The sequence below is a fragment of the Pongo pygmaeus genome, chromosome 5 (assembly GCF_028885625.2).
Source record: "Pongo pygmaeus isolate AG05252 chromosome 5, NHGRI_mPonPyg2-v2.0_pri, whole genome shotgun sequence".
Lineage (NCBI taxonomy): Eukaryota > Metazoa > Chordata > Mammalia > Primates > Hominidae > Pongo > Pongo pygmaeus.
The window spans coordinates 137134002-137154891 of NC_072378.2; the positions used below are offsets into that span (position 1 = coordinate 137134002).

Consider the following 20890-nt stretch of genomic DNA (forward strand, 5'->3'; position numbering starts at 1 on the left):
TTTTATCTGCATTTAAAAGAGATCTGAAAGGTTTTTAATAAAATCTTGGAATTTATATATGTAATTTTCATTATGATACTGATTTCATTAAAAAAATAAGTGGGGGTCTAATGCATATTATACTATTGTGTAAGATTTTTATTTTTGATGCATTTTCACATCTTTTATAGCAGTAATAAACACTGTTCTCAAGTGTACAGTTCAATGAAATGATCTACATTATGAAGTCCTTAAAATAGCCCCTCGGATTTTTTACTTATTCATTACTTAGTTCACTATATAATCCTGCATGTTGTAGGCTCCCAACAATTATTTATTAAATTGCTGAATTCAAATAGACTGTAAAATCATAAAAGGCAGAAATTACACCTTTTTAACCTAATTTTATATAGACCTTAGCTATCTTGCAGATTTTAAGTAGCCAAAAAATGTCTGCTGATGTGATGCCTGTAATCATGATATTAATAGTTATCTCAATCTTTTCAAATAGAAAATGTATTTCTGTGAGACAGGAGAACATAAGTTATAAGTGAACAGATTCTGGAATCTGACAGACTTGGGTTCAGAATTGGACTCTGCCCCTCAGTAGCTATGTGACACTGAGACCACTGTTGGTAACAGTTTCAGGGGCTCAGTTTCCCCAAACAAAAAAACTGATCAACTGATGCTATCTGCCTCATAAAGTTGTTTTAAAGATTAAATAGGCCGGGTGCAGTGGCTCACGCCTGTAATGCCAGTGCCAGCACTTTGGGGGACAAATGAGGGAGGATCACTTGACCTCAGGAGTTTGAGACCAGCCTAGGTAACATGGTGAGACCTTGTCTCTACAAAAAATAAAAATAAGGCTTGGCACAGTGGCTCATGCCTGTAATCCCAGCACTTTGGGAGGCCAAGGCGGGGAGATCACTTGAGGCCAGGAGTTCGAGACCAGCCTGGCCAACATGGCAAAACCCTGTCTCTACTAAAAACACAAAAAATTAGCTGGGCATGGTAACCTGGGAGGCAGAGGTTGCAGTGAGCCAAGATCACACCACCGCACTCCAGCCTGGGTACAGAGTGAGCCTGTCTCAAAATAAATAAATAAATAAATAATAAAAAAAAAATAAAAACATAAAAAATTAGCCCAGTGTGGTGGCACATGCTTGTAGTCCCAGCTACATGGGAGGCTGAGGCAGGAGGATCACTTCAGTCTGGGAGATCAAGACTGCAGTGAGCCATGATTATGCCACTGAACTTTAGCCTGGGCAACAGAGTGAGACCCTGTCTCAAAAAAAAAAAAAAAGACTAAATAAGGTCACACATATAGAGTGATAGAGTGATTAGCACATACACCTAGTACACAGTAATGCATGCTGTTTGTGTATGGCTTGCTTTAATTTATGAGACCAAAGTGTCATATATTCAGCTTGTCAGCTTATGTAATCTTACAGCACTTTGCTAGCCCTCTAAAATATAATAAGGACCTTTTTCTTTCATAAAATAGGCTTATTTGGAACAGTCTAAACTACTGAGGGTCCCATAGTAACAATTACATTCTCCTAGTATAAGAATGAAGTTGGGTTTCCAGACACCACAGGCATCCCACTGTCATATTCCTGACTGGGTTATGGCCACATGGCTTATATCTTTTCTCACATCCAAAACCTAGGGGACTGACATCCTGTTTTCAATTTGTACATGTTCCCTGACCTAAAATAACCATGACTAGGAACCCTGGTTAAAGCAAGGTATTCTGGGACCCTCTCAGGGCAAACGGCTTCAGATGGCAGACTAGCAGAGACAACAGGTCCCTTAAGTCAGGTTGAGTTAAAAGCACTTGGAGAGACAGGCATAGGGCCTGCTGAGAATGACCAACCTTCTGCAGGGAAGAGTTGTCAAAGACTTGGAAAAGGTCTAAAGGTACTGAGTATCCTTTCAGTGGAGGGCTGGGCTTAGTGCAGCACTCCCTCTGGGAATTATCAGATTTTAAAGGGGTGTGTATCTTTGATTGTCCTCCTAGTGATTTGGCTATTTTACAATGCTGTTGGGGTAAATATTACCTTATGCAAAACTGATAGTAATGCAAATATTTTTTGTCCACAGCAATACAAATGAATATGGTTTGGTAGAGATACAACTGATTTCTACCCTTCAGAATAGATGACTCCAACATTTATACTTACAGAATTGCCTTATATAATATTAGCCAATTTTGCATCTATTAGCAAATGCATTTCACCATTCCTGATTTTGTATGTGTATATATAATATTTGCTCTTCGAACTCTCCTTTCAACCAGTTTTAATATCTTTCTGGTTTTTCTCATTACATAATGAATTAATTCAATATTTGGCATATGTTTATATTTGTAGAGAGTCGTTATTTTAGATTGTTGTAAATTATAGTTTAGAACATTGTAACATGGCGCTTCCCATGAAGAATGCACTTTCTCAGGAAGGGAAATTGATGAGTTAGAAAGGAGCTTTTAGTTTTGCCCAGAATGATTTATTTTTCTAAAAAAGAAAGAGAAGTAAAACAAGTATGTCAAAATGTTTAACTGCTATTAGCTATTACTTTTAGATAGTATGTAGATGCATAAGTGTCTGTTAAACTATTTTATATACTTTCTTTATGACTAAAATGTTTCATAAATTTTTTTAACGTTTTTTCTAAAAAGAATGAGTCTGGTAGAGAGGAATGGGGAATCTAGGTCGTTCCTCCTGATTGCTTCCCTTAGCTTCAGTTTTTCCCATGTAAACAGATACACGTTACAAACCTTTATACTCCTGAAGATTTATGCCTTCTTCTGCTTCTTAGTTCTTCAATACATCCTGATTCAGTAAGAGGCATACTATAGGCAATTAATAATAAATGCTTACAAAATTTAATTAGTAGGAATATGCTATCACATTAAGGGAAACTGCATCAGACTCCAGAGCCAGCACATCTCAGGGAAACAAGGAAAGAACTGTCCCCAGGCTGTGCTGTAAACCCAGCTCTCTGGATCATTCTAGAGAAACGCTGGTTTTGGTCTATCGCAGTCCATATAACCATCATGCCCAGAAAACAGCCCAAGACTTGCCTGAAGAAAGCCCAACTTACAACTTAAGGCCAAGCAACTGGCAACCACTATTGAGTTGGCTCCCTTGTTGACACTGACCAAAAAAGGTAAGTCAGTTTTCTGATTAAGATGTCACTAAAATCTGCTAGCAAGAGGGGATCAGAAGTTGTGTGACTACTATGACTCTTCCTCATAATAATAACTGCCATCGTGGACCAAAATATTAGAACTGATCCTCTTAAACAGAATATGTAGTTCAAAATGTTTTGAAATGTTTTTCATTGCAGGTGGAAACGGTAGTATAGCGAACGAAACATCTGTATTGTTTGGAAGTCGGAAGACCTCCTATTCAACCACTTGATTTAATTTGGCCGCTCTCATAGCCTTTCCAATTGTAAGATATAGTTAATTACACTGCCAAGCCTACTATTTTATAAGAAATAGGATCATCTTATTGAAGAGTAAGATAATCAAAGGAGGAGGAGTAGCACTGAACAACTGATTCACTGATACTATCATTCTGACCCAACTGCATAAAATCACCCGAACCTCAGAGTGATCAAATTATAAATTGGGAAATATCTAGCTACAGGCCAAAGCGGTGGCCCCTGGACAGCAGAAATAGCACTCCTGTCCTGGTTGCCCCAGCTTTAAGCTGACATTTGTCACAATGACCATATTACAAAACATGAGTGTGACATTAAGAGGTATTTGACATGGCCCGGCATGGTGGCTCATGCCAGTAATCCTAGCATTTTGGGAGGCAGGGGCAGGTGAATTGCTTGAGCCCAGCAGTTCAAGACCAGCCTGGGCAACAAGGCGAAACCCTGTCAATACTGGAAAAAAAAAAAAAAAGGGTATTTGACATGTAATAGCTTTGGATGACTTTTTCAAAATAATAAATAGGAGTAATAAGGCCAGGCACAGGGGCTCATGCCTGTAATTCCAACACTTTGGGAGGCTAAGGTGGGAAATTCCCTTGAGTCCAGGAGTTAGAGGCTGCAGTGAGCTATGATTGAGACACTGCATTCCAGCCTGGGAGACAGAGTGACACCCTGTCTCAAAAAAAAAAAAAAAAAAAAAAAGACAAGAAAAAACAAAAGAAATAGAAGTAATCAACATTTTTAAAGGAGAGAGAATGCTCTGGCTTAGGCAAAGACTTGGTTTTATATGGCTTGGGGTCAGTGGACATATAAGCTGATGCTGATTGATACTGACTAGGGCAGCTCTCCTCCATGTTTCTGTTTCTTAAGAGTTCACGGGTGTAGAAGAGGCTACAAGTATTGGAAAGTACTGGTATAACTGGTCTCAACCATTTTTAGAGATTGCCTGTACAAAGGAATATAACTTACTTCCTGTATGAATCATATACCAAAGGCAATTGCTTTCCTCATTGTTGATGAACTACTGTAACAGAAAAGGTCTGCTTATAGTGGAATGTTTTCTGTTACCCTGTGCAACTTCTGTGGCATTTAAGTTACACAGATCTGCTCTACTATGATTTTATTAAATAGGAAATGCCCTTAATATTTAAAATTCTCTCTTCTGTCTCCCCTAAGAAAATTATCACAATGTAGTTTCAATTATTTCTGTTTTCCTTTGGAAAACCAAAAACACTACAAAATAAAATTCATATGAAATGTAAGTGATCAATTATTTACATTTTTTGAACAATTAGACAAGATTTTGAAAATCAGCTTTGTCTCATATCCTTCCTGCTTTTCCACTAACCTGGCACGTATTTCGATTAGTGTCTCTAGTCAATACCTTTAGCCAAAGAGAAAAACTAATACATTGAAACAACTAGGCTAGACGCAGTGGCCCATGCTTGTAATCCCAGCACTTTGGGAGGCTGAGGCAGGAGGATCGCTTGAGTCCAGGAGTTTGAGACCAGCCTGGGCAACATAGTAAAACCCCATCTTTACATAAAAATACAAAAATTGGCCAGGCTTGGCTGTGCTCAAAGCAGGAGGCTCTCTTGAGCCCAGAAGGCGGAAGTTGCAGTTGGAGCCGAAATCATGCCAACGCACTCCAGCCTGAGTGACAGAGCAAGATCTTCTTGAAAAAAAAAACCCACAACTACAGAAACAAATACATCAGAGTCACCAATGGATTTTTAATTTATCATTTTGCCTTGATTTCTTTTATTTCCCTTTTATGCCACTAATAAAATTTTCAAGTTTAATTTTACTCCCTGAAAATAAGGGTATCTTTCTCATATCTAGCGAGTTTCCCCAACTACCTATATCCAAATTACAGGAAGATGAGGCTGTCTTCAAGATATATTTTTCCCAAAGCTGTGGGTTCCCAGTTTCTTCTGATAACCACATAGCTGTGGGTTCCTGCAACACTGCCCGCCTCCACCACATTTCCCACTCTCATCTTGCCCCAGGTGGAGTGGGGCAAATGCTGGCATGTTCTACAGCCAAAGTGAGGGTCCCACGGGTGACAGAAAGGGGAGTGTGTGATAAAAGGCCCTCGAATGGCCTCCTGGGAGGGGCCATCACTGCACAGCACACTGTCAGCCGTGGAGTCAGTAGCCAATGATGTATTTTCCTACAGTTCTCTACTTTCCTGGCTTGGGGTGGTGTTTGAAGGGACCACTTGGAGGAAGTACTTGGAAAGCAGGCACGGTTGGTACCTCATGCTGGAGAGACTTGCACATTTCCTGGACTTTGTGCTTGTCCATCTCCCACCACTCCACAAAGAAAGTGTGAACCAATTTTATCCTGCAAACCAGAAACAGGAACTGAATGGGCCTCTAACCAGACCTCTGAAACAAGAAGTAGGGCACAGTTCTTATTGCCACCAGAGGGGAACTGCCCTATAAACAGAGAACTCCCAAAAGCCTGGCTCCAGCCAAGGCCACTGGTGAGACAAGCCTGTGTTATGCGCTTCTAAAACGCACAGGCTTCACCCAGAGATGGAACCAGCTCGAACTACCAACTGATAATGTCTCAAGCAGACAAAAGGTGACCAAATTAAGGAAAGAAACCAGGATCCTGGCAGCCCAGGAAGCAGAGCCGGTCATGACAACATGCAGTTGATGATGTGGGGTAAGAAATTGGTATTCTAAAAACTATTTTTGTGCTCTGGAGTTTTCTTTTTGATTTTGCTTTTTTCCGTCCAATTTTCTAGTTAAGCTCTTTTAAAAAAATTATGGTTTTGCCTTAATTGACCCATTATCCAAGAAAGCAAGAAGCAGCAGTGCTGTCAGTTTGTGTGGGGTGGGTGGCAGCTGCTGCAATGGTGTGCCAGGGAACGTGAACAGCTCAGAGAAAAACCATGTATTGGACACCACTGGGATTTTTTTTTAAATCCTTTCCTAACCAGAGTTTTCCCTTATGAGTTTATCTACGTTTGCTCTTTTGATAATTTTACCAAGGTTCGTTTCTCACGTGAAGCAGTGGCTGAAAGGTGGGAAGGGGCTGCAGGGCAGTTCCAATCAGAGGCTCTCAAACACAACTCTGTTGACTGGTGTGATAAAGTTTTCACTCATCCATGGAGAAATGGGAAAAATAAATAATAAGTCATGAGTTTTTCCATACATTTTCTGTATGTGAAGATCTGCCCTTCATTCTAAGGTTATGTCCCCCCCTAATTTTTTTTTAACATAAAACTTTCCTTTATAAGAAATCATGGCAATAGGTGGCTGGTTGTTGATTTTCTTTGGTCTCTCTGTCTCTCTTTCTCTCTCTCAATTTTCCTCACTTTCTCTACTTATAATACTCTTACTTGGAAAAATTTAAATGTTGGCAAACACATGTCAGTCCTCCATATTTTTTTAACTGGTTCTTGGGAACCACTATTTAGGACATACAGACTTTACCCTCTCCTTCAAAATATATGAGATGATATACTTGGAAAGTATATTGAAAGTAGAAATGCAGAAGTGGGCTGGAAAATTTTCAAGAACTTCTCCATCTGGGATAGATGGGATACAAGGTTATGTTCTGTTTTGTTTTATTGTTTTACCAAATAAGATTAGAAGTCCTAAGGAGCTTTGCTGGAAGCAAGTTGGAGCCAAAGCCTGGCAAGGGCAGATGCCTCTCCAGCGAGATGGCATATTAACACATGGGCGACTTTTGTCACAAGCTCAAGTAAAGTGGGAACATACCATGGATGAGAATAGAAAAGCTAAGTTCTTGCAATTTTAACTAGCATGTGCTTCCTTCCTGTTACCTATGATTGCTACAGGGTGAAAGGCTGAGTAAGAGATTGCAATCTGCAGTGAGCCAAGCTGAAAGGCCCGGGCGGATGTGAAGGCTGGTGGCAAGGAAATGGGAAGCAGGCAGCCAAGCTAACTCTGTGTCCACTGAGGGAGTGAGGTGGCCTTGAGCACAGCAGCATCCCTGGGTCTTAAATCGGCAGGAAGTAGAAGGGGAAGAAGCCTAAAGGAAGTGAAAGTGTTGCTGGATCTCCTGCTGGCATTGCCTCCTCCTTCACACAGCATCCCGGTTCTCCCTGAAGCCACCTGATCTTCCCTTTGTCCCCTTCCTCACCACAGCCCCACCACCTTCACCACTCCAAGTTGATGCTTCTCCTACATCTGGCCAAGATGCTACTCAGAGCTGGATGAAAGCAAAAGTCACTGCTCTAATACAAAAGAAAAGTCCCGGTTTTAGGTTTTAGAAACAGAATTTTCCCGAATGTTTAAAATGGTGAATGGTTCCATAAACTGTGTTAACCAGGCTTCTTATAGGCTAGTCCCAGAATCTGACCACCATGTGCAATACTGTTTCTAAGAAAAGTGTGCTCCAAGCAAGAACCTTCAAACATTTAACCTGAATGAATGAATATAACCTCTTTATGGTTCAGTGTTTTCATAAGCAAAACGAGAGAATAACAGAATTGATGTATTTAAAAAAAAAAATTAGGGCTGGGCGCGGTGGCTCACGCCTGTAATCCCAGTACTTTGGGAGGCCAAGGCAGGCGGATCACTCCTGAGGTCAGGAGTTTGAGACCAGTCTGGCCAACAAGGTGAAACCCTGTCTCTACTAATAATACAAAAAAATTAGCTGGATGTGGTGGCACATGGCTGTAATCCTAGCTACTCAGGAGGCTGAGGGAGGAGAATCACTTGAACCCAGGAAGCAGAGATTGCAGTGAGCCGAGATCGAGCCACTGCACTCCAGCCTGGGCGACAAGAGCAAAACTCCATCTCAAAAAAAAAAAAAATTTGGAAAGCTTCCCATTTGGGATCTGTCCACCTACACAGGGCAACACAACAGTATTGACATCTCTTAGCTTTTACGGAATTTTCTGCCTACAATGCAGAGGACAAAGAAGGGGTATTGTCAGCTTGGCTTTGCTGTCTCTGAGTGACAGTCTCTTGTATACGTAAATAAGATGAATTTTCATAAAAGCATTGACAGAGCATTAGTTTCACCTCAGAAAAAAAATGAAAAAGCAAATGACAACTGTAGTCAAAGAAGAAATTAAAATATAGTTAAATAGTAAACAGATCGAGAAAAAATCAGTGAAAACCTTTAACTTGCAACCTATTCTTTTTAAAGACACCAGTACACAAAGATTGGGAAAGTTTATTAAAAATGTTACCAAACTTTAAGTTCTTCTTTTTTTGTTTTTTTTTTGTTTTTGAAACCGGGTCTCATTCTGTCACCCAGGCTGGACTGCAGTAGCAGGATCTCACCTCACTGCAGCCTCAGCCTCCCAGGCTCAAGGGATCCTCCCACCTCAGCCTCCCGAGTAGCTGGGACTAAGTTCTTACTCACTCCATTAGGTTGAGCTATTCGAACATCACTGTTTCCCATGTAAACGCTGAGACCTTCATTAGGCTCTCCTTGCTTACCCTGCCATTTCACTTCAGGTGTCACCTCCTTTAAGAAGCTACCCCTTGCCAGGTGTGGTGGCTTATGCCTGTAATCCCAGCTCTTAGGGAGGCAGAGGCAGGAGGATAGCTTGAGCCCAGGAAATTGAGACCCGCCTGGGCAATATAGCAAGACCCCATTCTCCACAAAAAGGAAAAAAGCAAACAAAAAACAAGCATAAGACGCTACCCTTGAACCCCCTGCACCCTCAATCTGATTTTTGAAGCTGATTCCTGGGAGCCCAGCATCCTGGCACAGAGGCACTGCTAAGGCAAAGGCATTGGCCTGCCCTCCCCACCAACTCTGAGCTCTTCAGGGGCAGGAATATGATATATACAAGCAGTTCATTTAATCTCTACAAGCTGAAATGATTCATTTGTCTTAATAATGTTGTCATTTTAAAGTACAGAATTTGAGAGCTGGAGGGAATCTCAGATACCAATTATTCCAACACTCCACTCTTTTCTGAGGCTTTAAATGACTTGCTCCAAGTTAGAAAAGAATCAGGACCCGAAGTCAAACCTTGAAAATGCTATTCTAATACTTTGTGCCTGCATCCCATGCCGCCTTGCCTTTGTAAATTCACAGGATTAAATAAGGGAATCCTAAAAATTGTGTTCAATTCCCCCTTCATTTCTAACCCTGGTCAATTTTACAGGCAAAGAAACACCACTGGAGGCAATGAAGGGCCGTTCTCACAATTACATAGTTCACAGCAGAGCTGGGATGAAAATTCGGATCTAATATGAGGGACCATGTTCTTCCCACTATCTCATAAAAATTCAACTTTCAAGTATAGGTCGTGGGTGTAGAGCAAAGGTCAGCATGGCGCAGGGGCCAAATCCTGTGGGCCACCTGTTTTTGAGTATGGCTTGCAAGCTAAGAATGGTTTTTACATTTTAAAATGGCTATAAAACAAGAAATCATACTTTGTGAGGTATATGAAGTTCAAATTGCAGTGTCCATGAATAAAGTTTGGTTGGAACACAGTCACGATCATTTGTTTAGGTCCTGTTTATGGCTGCTCTTGAGTAACAGGGCAGAGTTGAGAAGTTGTGAAAGAGACCTCAAGAAATGAAACCACACACCTAAAACCATCTGATCTTCAACAAAGTCGACAAAGTAAGTAATGGAGAAAGGACTCCCTATTCAATAAATGGTGCTGGCTAGCCATATGCAGAATAAAATTGGACACCTATCTATCACCATATACAAAAATTCATTCAAGATGGATTAAGGTTTAAATGTAAGACCTCAAACCATAAGAATCCTAGAAGAAAGCCCAGGAAATACCATTCTGCATCAGCCTTGGGGAAGAATTTATGACTAAGTCCTCAAAAGTAATTGCAACAAAAACAAAAATGACAGGCCGGGTGCGGTGGCTCACGCCTGTAATCCCAGCACTTTGGGAGGCCGAGGCGGGCGGATCACAAGGTCAGGAGATCGAGACTATCCTGGCTAACACGGTGAAACCCCGTCTCTACTAAAAATACAAAAAATTAGCCGGGCGAGGTGGCGGGTGCCTGTAGTCCCAGCTACTCGGGAGGCTGAGGCAGGAGAATGGCGTGAACCCCGGGGGGCGGAGCCTGCAGTGAGCCGAGATCGCGCCACCACACTCCAGCCTGGGCAACAGCGAGACTCCGTCTCAAAAAAAAAAAAAAAAAAAAAAAAAAAAAAAACAAAAAAAAAAAACAAAAAAAACAAAAATGACAAATGGGACCTAATTAAACTAAAGAGCTTCTACACAACTAAAGAGACACTATTAAGAGAGTAAACAGACAACCCTCACAATGGGAGAAAATATTCACAAACTACACATTTAAGAAAGGTCTACAAATCAACAAGCAAAAAAACAAATAACCCCATTAAAAAGTAGGCAAAAGATATCAACAGACACTTCTCAGAAGAAGGCATACAAGCAGCCAACAAACTTACGAAAAAATGTTCATCATCACTAATCATCAGAGAAATGCAAATCAAAACCACAATGAGATAACATCTCACACCAGTCAGAATGGCTTTTGTTAAAAAGTCAAAAAATAACAGATATTGGCGAGGCTGCAGAGAAAAGGGAACACTTACACACTGTTGGTGAGAATGTAAATCAGTCCTGCCACCGTGGAAAGTAATTTGGAGAGTTCTCAAAGAACTAAGAGCTGAACTACCGTTCGACCCAGCAATCCCATTACTAGGTATATACCCAAAGGAAAATAAATTGTTCTACCAAAAAGACACCAAAACCAGATATTGCATGTTCTCACTCGTAAGTGGGAGCTAAACACTAGGTACAAGTAAACTTAAAGATGGGAGGCTGGGCGCGGTGGCTCACGCCTGTAATCCCAGCACTTTGTGAGGCCAAGGTGGGCAGATCGTGAGGTCAGGAGTTCGAGGCCAGCCTGGCCAACATGGTGAAACCCTGTCTCTACTAAAAATACAAAAATTAGCCAGGCATGGTGACGTGAGGCTGTAGTCCCAGCTACTCGAGAGGTTGAAGCAGGAGAATCGCTTGAACCTGGGAGGCAGAGGTTATGGGGAGCCAAGATCACGCCACTGCATTCCAGCCTGGGCAACAGAGCGAGACTCCGTCTCAAAAAAAAAAAAAAAAAAAAGGCTTAAAGATGGGAACGACAGACAGTGGGGACTACTAGAAGGAGAAAAGAGAGGGGGCTGAAAAACTACCTATTGGGTACAATGAAATTATTTTTTTCATTCATACCCCAAACCTCAGCATCACACAATATATTTCTTAAACAAACCTGCACAAACACCCTCTGATTCTGAAATAAAAGTTTTTTAAAAACTGCAAAGTCTAAAATATTTGGTATCTGGACCTCTACAGAAGTTTGTCAACCCCTAGTGGGGAAGAACAAGACCACTTAGAAGTCAGAAGAAAGTAAGTTCTACTACCATCAAACTCCACGGCCCTTAGTTTAGAAAAAACAAAGGGAGGCTGGGTGCAGGGCTCACACCTGTAATCCCAACACTTTGGGCGGCCAAGGTGGGAGGACTGCTTGAGGCCAGGTTTGAGACCTGTCTGGGCAACATAGCAAGACCCCGTCTCTACAAAAAAAAATAGTAAAATAAAATAAAATTAGCCCAGCATGGTGGTTCATGCCTATAGTCCCAGCTACTCAGGAGGCTGAGGCAGGAGGCTCACTAGAGCCCAGGAGTTCGAGCCAGCAGTGAACCATGATCATGCCACTGCACTCCAGGCTGGGAAACAGAGTGAGACCCTGTCTCTAAAACAAATAAAATAAAATAAAATAAAAACAAAAACAAAGGGTTTGGATAAAACTGATGCACTACCTTCATTCTGTCACATTTTCATGCTTTCATGCTGACTGAGAGGGCACTCATCCTGGGAGTTCATGCCACCCAGATGGGCAGGGGTTAAACCGAGACCTGTCTAGGTTGAAAGAAGCAGTACGAAGGGACAGAGCGGGCCCAGGAACAAGAGGCTTCCGAGAGCACGCCCTCCCCACTATTCCATATGCACCTAAACGCCTGGTAAGATCTTTGCAAGCTCACTCATATGATTCCAAGATAGGGAGCTTCCCTTGATTCTGAGAGTAACTCAGCCCACCTAAATGGAGGAAGCAAGGGCCAAGCACGACCTTTTTTTTTTTTTTTTTTTTTGAGACAGAGTCTCATTCTGTCACCCAGTCTGTAGTGCAGTGGTACAATCTCAGCTCACTGCAACCTCTGCCTCCTAGGTTCAAGTGATTATCCTGTCTCAGCCTCCTGAGTAGCTAGGACTACAGGTGTGCACCACCATGCCTGGCTAATTTTTGTCATTTTAGTAGAGACGGGGTTTCACCGTGTTGGCCAGGAGGCTGGCCTGGATCTCCTGACCTCAGGTGATCCACCCGCCTTGGCCTCCCAAAGTGCCGGGATTACAGGCGTGAGCCACCACGCCTGGCCCAAGCACTACCTTTTAAGGTCAGCCACCTGAAGTGGAATCCTGCATTGGCCACTTACTCCCTATGAATCCTAGGGCCAGTTAGGGATCCCTGGGTTTTCTCACCTAAGAAGGTAAGTAAGTACTTCCTTCACAGGCTTGTTTGGAGGATTCAATGAAATACACTCAAACTTCAGCTCCCTTCGAATCATTCTCTCTCCCTTTCCCAGAGACAGTACTTGGAGAATAACAGAAACCAAGCCTTGTTAGGAAAGTTTCTTTCAAATTAGCTTAGAGTTTAACATTTCTTTTTCTAGAGCCCTAGAAAAAAACGCCCAATCAGTGCAATAAAAATAGGCTCAAGTGTTCAGTTGGGTATTTTCCTCTCATATCTTTTAATTCTTTGAAGCTTCTTCCAAATTATAATCCAAAAATAAGAGTGCTACAATTTTTAGAAAAGTTATGTTGATGTAACTTTTATAGCAAGCTACCCAAAGAATCAAGCTATATTATAGCCATGCTCAGTTATGAAGACCAAAACTATTTTAAAAATACCAGAACCAGAAAGTCCTAGTTTATTTAGTCTGGCTTCCTTAACATGAAGTTCTTGTTGTTCTTAAAATATTCAGCTTTGGCTGAATTCCAAAACTGACATAAGCCTACTTCAGGTGTTTAGAAGACACTGAAGAGAATCAGAATTGAAAACAAGATTGGGAAATAAAGCCTTTTATGTGATCACAAATGCAAGAAGTGTATTGTTTTGAAACTATTAAACCAAGTTTTTACCCACAAATGTAAACATAAATATGTATATATTCTCAACACTGGACGTACAGGGAACTAAAGGTTAATTTCCATAACATGGTATTATTCCTAACATTTGCTAACGGCTAATTGCTTCAGTTACTAGAACTGCCTTAACATTTTCTGAAATTTGAGATAGGTTGAAAGATACATTTCTTTCATGGATTATGCTAGCAATCACTTTAATGGCCAAACTAATCTTATTATTAGGATAGCAGACAGGTGTTTTAGATAATGTTAAATTATAAACTTTCTAGCCCACCATGGTTTATGGGGTAATAAAAAACAGGCCCTGGTTCTTTCACCAAAATCCTTACAAAGATACCACACAAGTTCAGTGTAAGTTGTAATGTTATTGCCTTTGGAAGCACTGTAATTACTTCAAAGTCTGGGTTGGTGAGAGGAAATTCAAGCTACTAAAACTTACTGAAGGTAAGGTGAGTTGGGAAGATCATCACATGGCATGCAAATTAACATAGTTACACTCTGCGTGCATGGTATGTCATCGTTCCCGTACTCTCAAAACTACACAGAGAAAAAGAGAACCTCATCTAAAACGGTCACAGGTATATGCAGAAAGAAAACAGGGACCAAACCTCACAGAAGCGAAACCGAGACACTGAAAGGAGAAACACTGACTGGGGCAAATACCTCACACTGCTGGAGAACAGTTCAAGTCGATCGCATGGACCCAGGGCTCCAGCGCTGGGTGGTGGGTGGATCCATGGGTCTCTCGCACAAATACACACAGACTCTTGCACAAGCACACACGCTCTCTCCGGAGCGGCGAGCGACAGGAGCAGTCACGCAGCGGCGCTCGCTGCCCCCAAAGTGGGGCAAGAAGTAAATGCTTCCCGCCCAGAAAAATGAAATGCCCCGCAGACGGCCAGATTAAACGCGGGTCCCAACCGCGCGGGATGGGAAAGGGGTCACACACGCACCTGCATTGTAAAAGCGGTCCAGTACGGTGGTTTCTCCAAAGTCGAGTTTCCCAAAATGCAGGGTTTCCAGGGTGGCGCCCACTGTCTCGCACGCCTCCCGCAAGCTCTGCAGGGCCTCGCTCTCGGCCACCACCAGTTGCCCCTGGCTCGCTTCGTTGATCACATATGCCACCGTGGTCCGTCGGCTGCCCCCGCCAACAGAGCTGCCCCGGCCTCGGGTGGCACTGCTCGCGGAGGTGGCCGCCGGACAACCGATGCCAGGGGCAGCGGCGCTCTCCACGTTCCAGAAGCTGCCCGGCGGCGGCGGTGGCAGCTGGTGCTCCTCGCCCTCGCCCACCGCCGCCGCTCCTCCCCTCCTACAGATGCCGCCCTCGGGGATGGTGCAGAAGCCCGAGGGGGCGAAGGGCGGCACGGAGAAAGTGATGCCCTCGTCCGCCTCCGTGCTCATCTCTCCGGGCCGGGCAGCAACGGCGGCGGCGTCCCCCGCCCAGCCGCACCGCCTGGCCAGCCACAGCTCGGGGCTGCTCCGCGCCCGCCGGGCTAAGCAGCTGCCATCGCGCGCCGCGCCCTCGCCGCCGCGCCGCCGCCTCCTCTCCGGCGCCCTCTCCCCCGAGGGCACGCCGCTGCCCGGCGGCGGCTCGCTCCTCCTCGGCGCCTCCGTGGCCGCGCCGCTCGCCCTCTGCAGGGTTTAGAGTACAAGGGGTGGGGAAGCCGGGTGAGCGGGAAGGGACGGAGCTTCCTTTTCTTGGCCGGCTGACAAGTCGGCTCGCAAACCTGCGCCGCGGTGCAGCTCAAGGGCGCCGCGCTCGGGGTGCAGCCCGCCCTCGCCACCCGCCGCGCCGCGCCGCGCAGCTTCTTCCGTCCCGGCCGCTCTGGGAGGGGCCAGGAAGGGCGCCCCCTGGGTGCGGAGCTACCTGGCGCGCACCTTACGAGCGGGCTGGCTCCCCGGACGGCGTCCCGGAACAGCAGCAGCTGCAGCCGAAAGGACCCTCCTCCCTCCTCCGCGGCAGCTCGCCTTCATCGGCTGGATTTCCTCCTCCTTGCCTGGCCTCGTTTCTCTTTCGATCGCCTCCGCGGCGTGGTCCCCGCGCCAGCCTCGTCGTTCCTTGCAGCCGCTCTCCCTTTCCACCACCAGCTTCTGGTAACCCACTCGTCGCGGCACCGAGGGTCAGGGCCCGCCCCCAGGGAGGGCGCTGCTAGGAAGCTCGAGCCCGGACGGAACTGACCGCGCTGCGGCCCTCGGACCCCAGCCCTTCTGAGTGCCGCGCGCGGTATAGGGTCCCAGTCTTCACCCACCCGGCCCCCACCTAAGAAGGCCTGGAGCGCAAGCGATTACGGGTGGCGCAAAAAGTCCCTCCAGCCAATACTGGGTCCTAGGAGTCCGCCCCTGAAGCATTTCCAGTGTTCCCCGCGACGAGGGCGCCCCCCTCCGGGCCTTCGCGGCCTGGTGGACTGGGACCGTGCGCGGCGCTGGCAGGACAGACTCTGGGAGACCCACGTTGCGCGAGGCAGGTGGTTGCACATAGCGCCCTGGAGCCAGGGCCTACACTGAAGGGTGCTTCATTAGCGACTGTGGGACTCCAGAAGTGGCTGGCTAAATTGATCAGGTTCTCCCATGTACTTTTACTTTTAAAATTTCCAGTGGCTCGTTCCGTTATCAGTAATGAGTAATTGATTAGTGCCAACTGCCAAAGGACTTAGCATTCTCATTTAGGATCTTAATTCCCCCACAAGCGCCAGATACTTACTTAAGATAGAAGATGGAGTCTGTACCCGACTCCACAAATTATCAACAAGGTGAAACAGGGGAATAACGTGACGTAGTCTATTTTTTAAACTGCATCATGCAAGGCCGGGAGGGAAATACCCAGATTGTTTAAGAGCAATCAAAAAAAGTATCTGCTTATTTGGGGAGCAAAGAACAGACGTGTCAGTTCCCAGAGAACCCCAGAATGCTGTAATTGTTAGGAAAGCCAGTGCAAGTTGCAACTGAATAAAGAAACAGGTTTTGTACTTCCCATCTTCAGGAACTGAGACTAGTGAGTCCTATGAAAAAGGGAGAAGAAAATGTAAATTACTTTTTTTTTTTTTTTTTGAGACGGAGTTTCCCTCTTCTTGCCCGGGCTGGAGCGCAATGGCGCGATTTCGACTCCCTGCAACCTCTGCCTCCCGGGTTCAAGCGATTCCCCTGCCTCAGCCTTTCGAATAGCTGGGATTACGGGCATGCACCACCACGGCCGGCTAATTTTGTATTTTTAGTAGAGACGGGGGGGGGGGTTCACCATGTTGGTCAGGCTGGTCTCGAACTCCTGACCTCAGGTAATACGCCCGCGTCGGCCTCCCAAAGTGCTGGGATTACAGGCGTGAACCACCGAGCCCAGCCATGAATTACATTTCAAACTAGGTAAGAAGGAAGGATAAAATAGTTGAATAGTAAAGAATTAAAGGAAAGGCTGGGCTCAGTGGCTCACGCCTGTAATCCCAACACTTTGGGAGGCCGAGGCGGGCAGATCACTTGAGGTCAGGAGTTCGAGACCAGCCTGGCCAACATGCTGAAACCCCCGTCTCTACTAAAAATACAAAAATTAGCCGGACGTGGTGGCGGCCGCCTCTAATCCCAGCTACTCGGGAGGCTGAGGCAGGAGAATTGTTTGAACCCAGGAGGTGGAGGTTGCAGTGAGCCGAGATGGCGACACTGCACTCTAGACTGGGTGACGGAGCGAGACTCTATCCCCAAAAGAAGAAAAGAAAAAGAATTAAAGGAAAGAGTTCTTTAATTTTCTCCAAGGTGGGAGGATCGCTTGAGCCCAAGAGTTCAAGATCAGCCTGGACAACATAGTGAGACCCACATCTTAAAAAAAATAATAAAGGAACAAAGGAAATAGTCATAAGGAAAAACACCTCGCCGCTACACAACTGTATCAATGAATCAATGTGACATTAGATTTTTCTAAAGGTGTATAAAATAATAGAAGTAAATTTCTAGTAAGGAAACTTTATATTCTTCATGTAAAATGGAATCTATGTGAGCCACACTAGCTTTTGGAATTAATATCAATAGTAAAATAGGTAGTGAATCAGTGATTATACTGAAACAAAACGTTGGTGAGCTACTAATAGCTATGTGCCTTTTAATATTTTCAACAACTTGTCAAACCTCCAAAACCTTGTAGGAGTAAGATAATCCTCCCTGCTATCCTCACCAAAAACCATAAACTCTGGAAATCGATGAGGGTCATGTGTGGAAAACCAAAATGCCTAAATGCTCAAGTGGCATTTTACTGTAGAAATACAAAATCTGAGATTATATATCAAGCTATTTTCCAAAGCCATAACTTTTTATATCCTTTCACTTTGTGCTTTCCTTCCAGATCCTTTCAGAGCCATTTTCATACACAATTTTTATTTTTTGTTTTACTTTGCTGGCTTTTTTGATGTATCAACTTTAAATATATTTTTTATGTTAGGCACCCAAACCCCAATACAATGCTGAAATGCTGCTTCTGGCTGGTCCAGAGATTCTCCTTCTACCTAAAAGGCACGGTTTAGGTAATTTATTTTCCATAGCATAGGGTTATGAGATAATGAGGAACTAGCTGGCAAGATTCTGGAAGAAAGAACAGGATTCCAGAGGGTGAGTCTACAGTTAGGGTTCCCTTTGGCTGTGGGATTTTTTGTGGATCTGAATTAGGCAGCTGAAAGGCTGAAGTGAATTTCTTTAATGAAAAATAACAGTATTTTGCAAAACAAAACAAAAAGAATGGTGACACCATTGTGCATTTTCACAAATCTTTTTAATGTCTGGCTTAATAGATGACAGTGGATTCTCATTTCTGCTTCTACATTCATGCTGTTGCAGCATGTTGTTTTGGTTGAAGAGTATGAAGAAAATCTGGAGAAGTTTCTGAAGTGTAGGAGGTATTTGAAGAAGTATATGAAGAAAATACTCTGGGAGGAGTACAGTCACTTCCACTGTGAAGGCACATATGAGTTCCTAAAAATCACTGAGCTATGCAAAATAGTGCTTTTTTAAAAGTAATTTCAAGTTTTATTTTAGACTCGGGGGTACATGTGCAGGTTACATGGATATATTGCACGATGCTCAAGTTTAGGGTACGATTGTTTTTGTCACTCAGGTAGTAGACATAGCACCCAACAGTTGGTTTTTCAACCCTTGCTCCCTCCTTCCCTCCCATCCGCAGTGTCTGTTGTTCCCATCTTTGTGTCCATGTGTATCCAATGGGACCCTCTCCTGGGAAGGTCTTAAGACCCACAATCAGAAAGGTGGGGGGTTGTTAGCAGGTAAAAGGAGAGCAGGAAAAGATTAGAGGCCTGCCTCTGAGGCCTAACACACTCAACATAACAAAAGACTATAACAAGGGTTATGGGAGTTACAAGCCAGAAACCGCAGATGAAAACCAATATGTATCATAACACCACACTCTGTTCATAGTTTCTTTGGTTGTGCAGAAGCTGTTTAGATTAGGTCCCACTTATCAGTTTTTCGTTTTGCTGCAAATTGCTTTTCAGGACTTAGTCATAAATTCTTTCCCAAGGCCGATGTCTAGAATGGTATTTCCTAGGTTTTCTTCTATGATTCCTAGGGTTTGAGGTCTTACATTTAAATCTTTAAACCATCTTGAGTGAATTTTTGTATATGGTGATGGGTAGGGGTCCAGTTTTATTCTGCATAAGGCTAGCCAGCACCACTTATTGAACAGGGAGTCCTTCCCCATTGCTTATTTTTATCAACTTTGTTGAAGATCAGATGGCTGTAGGTGTACGGCTTTATTTCTGAGTTCTCTATTCTGTTCCATTGGTCTGAGTGTCTGTTTTTGTACCAGTACCGTGCTGTTTGGGTTACTGTTGCCTTATAGTACAGTTTGAAGTTGGGTAATATGATTCTTCTGGCTTTGGCTTTAGCTATTCAGGCTCTTTTGGGGTTTTATTTTATTTTATTTTTTCCTGCTGTTCTACAGGCTCCTTTTTGGTTCCATATGAATTGTAGAATAGTTTTTCTAATTCTGTGGAAAATGATGTTGGTAGTTTCTTAGGAATACCATTGAATCTGTAGATTGCTTTGGGCAGTGTGGCCATTTAAATGATATTGATTCTTCCAATCCATCAGCATGGAATGTTTTTCCGTTTGTTTGTGTCATCTATGATTTCCTTCAACAGTGTTTTGTAATTCTTCTTGTAGAGATCTTTCACTTCCTTGATTAGATGTATTCCTAGATTTTGTGTGTGTGTGTGTGTGTGTGTGACTATTATAAATGGAACTGTGTTCTTGACTTGTCTCTCAGCTTGAACGTTATTGGTATATGAAAATGCTACTGATTTTTGTACATTGATTTTGTATCCTGAAACTATACTGACATTGTTTATCAATTCTAGGAGCCATTTGGTGGAGTCTAGGTATAGAATCTTATCTTCAGGGGATGAGGCGCAGTGGCTTATGCCTGTAATCCCAGGACTTTGGAAGGCCAAGGTGAGTAGATCACTTGAGGCCAGGAATTCAAGACCAGCCTGGCCAACACAGTGAAGCCCCATCTCTAGTAAAAATACTAAAAAGCAAATTAGCTGAACGTGTAGTCTGCAGTCCCAGCTACTTGAGATGGAGGTTGCAAAGAGCCGAGATCATGCCACTGCACTCCAGCCTGGGTAACAGAGTGAGATTCTGTCTCAAAAAAAAAAAAAGATTCTTATCTTCAGGGAAGAGAGATAATCTGACTCCTTTTTGTTATTATTTGAATGCTTTTTATTTCTTTCTCATGCCTGATTGCTGTGGCTAGGACTTCCAGTACTATGTGGAATATTGAAAATTGGCATCCCTGTCTTGTTCCTGTTCTTAAGGGGAATGTCTTTAGCTTTTGCCTGTTCAGTATGTGTTAGCTGTGGGTTTGTCATAAATGGCTCTTATTATTTTGAGGTATGTTCCTTTGATGCCTAGTTTGTTGAGGGTTTTTATCATGAAGTGATGTTGGATTTTATCAAAAGCTTTTCCCATACCTATTGAGATATTCATCTAGTTTTGTTTTTAAATCTGTTTATGTGGTGAGTCACATTTATTGATTTGCATATGTTGAACCAACCTTGGATCTTAGGAATCAAGCCTATTTGATCAGGGTGAATTAACTTTTCAGCGTGCAGCTAGATTCAGTTTGCTGGTATTTTGTTGAGGATTTTTGTGCCTGTGTTTATCTGAACTGAATTCTTGATAACATATTGAGGACAAAATTAAAGATGATATACCCTACAAGTAAGAGTGAACTATAGGTTAGATGGGCCATATGTGGATAGCAATCCTGCTTCCAGACATCTGAGTAACCCAGAAAGAAGTCTCAAACCCTAAAATTGTATTAAGGTAGCTCCCTGC

The 20890-nt window shown here is 43.5% G+C and overlaps 1 protein-coding gene across 1 annotated transcript in view; it reads right to left on the reverse strand.

Moving 5' to 3' along the window:
- Positions 1 to 15847, reverse strand: part of MAP3K5 (mitogen-activated protein kinase kinase kinase 5) — a 236587-nt gene extending 220740 nt beyond the window's left edge. The window contains exons 1-2 of the mRNA XM_054491631.2: positions 15440 to 15847; positions 14515 to 15193 (exon numbers count right to left, since the gene is read on the reverse strand). Of these exons, the coding sequence (XP_054347606.1) occupies positions 14515 to 15193; positions 15440 to 15535 (775 nt within the window). The 5' untranslated portion in view covers positions 15536 to 15847. The remainder of the gene's footprint in view (positions 1 to 14514; positions 15194 to 15439) is intronic.
- Positions 15848 to 20890: the final 5043 nt, after the last annotated feature.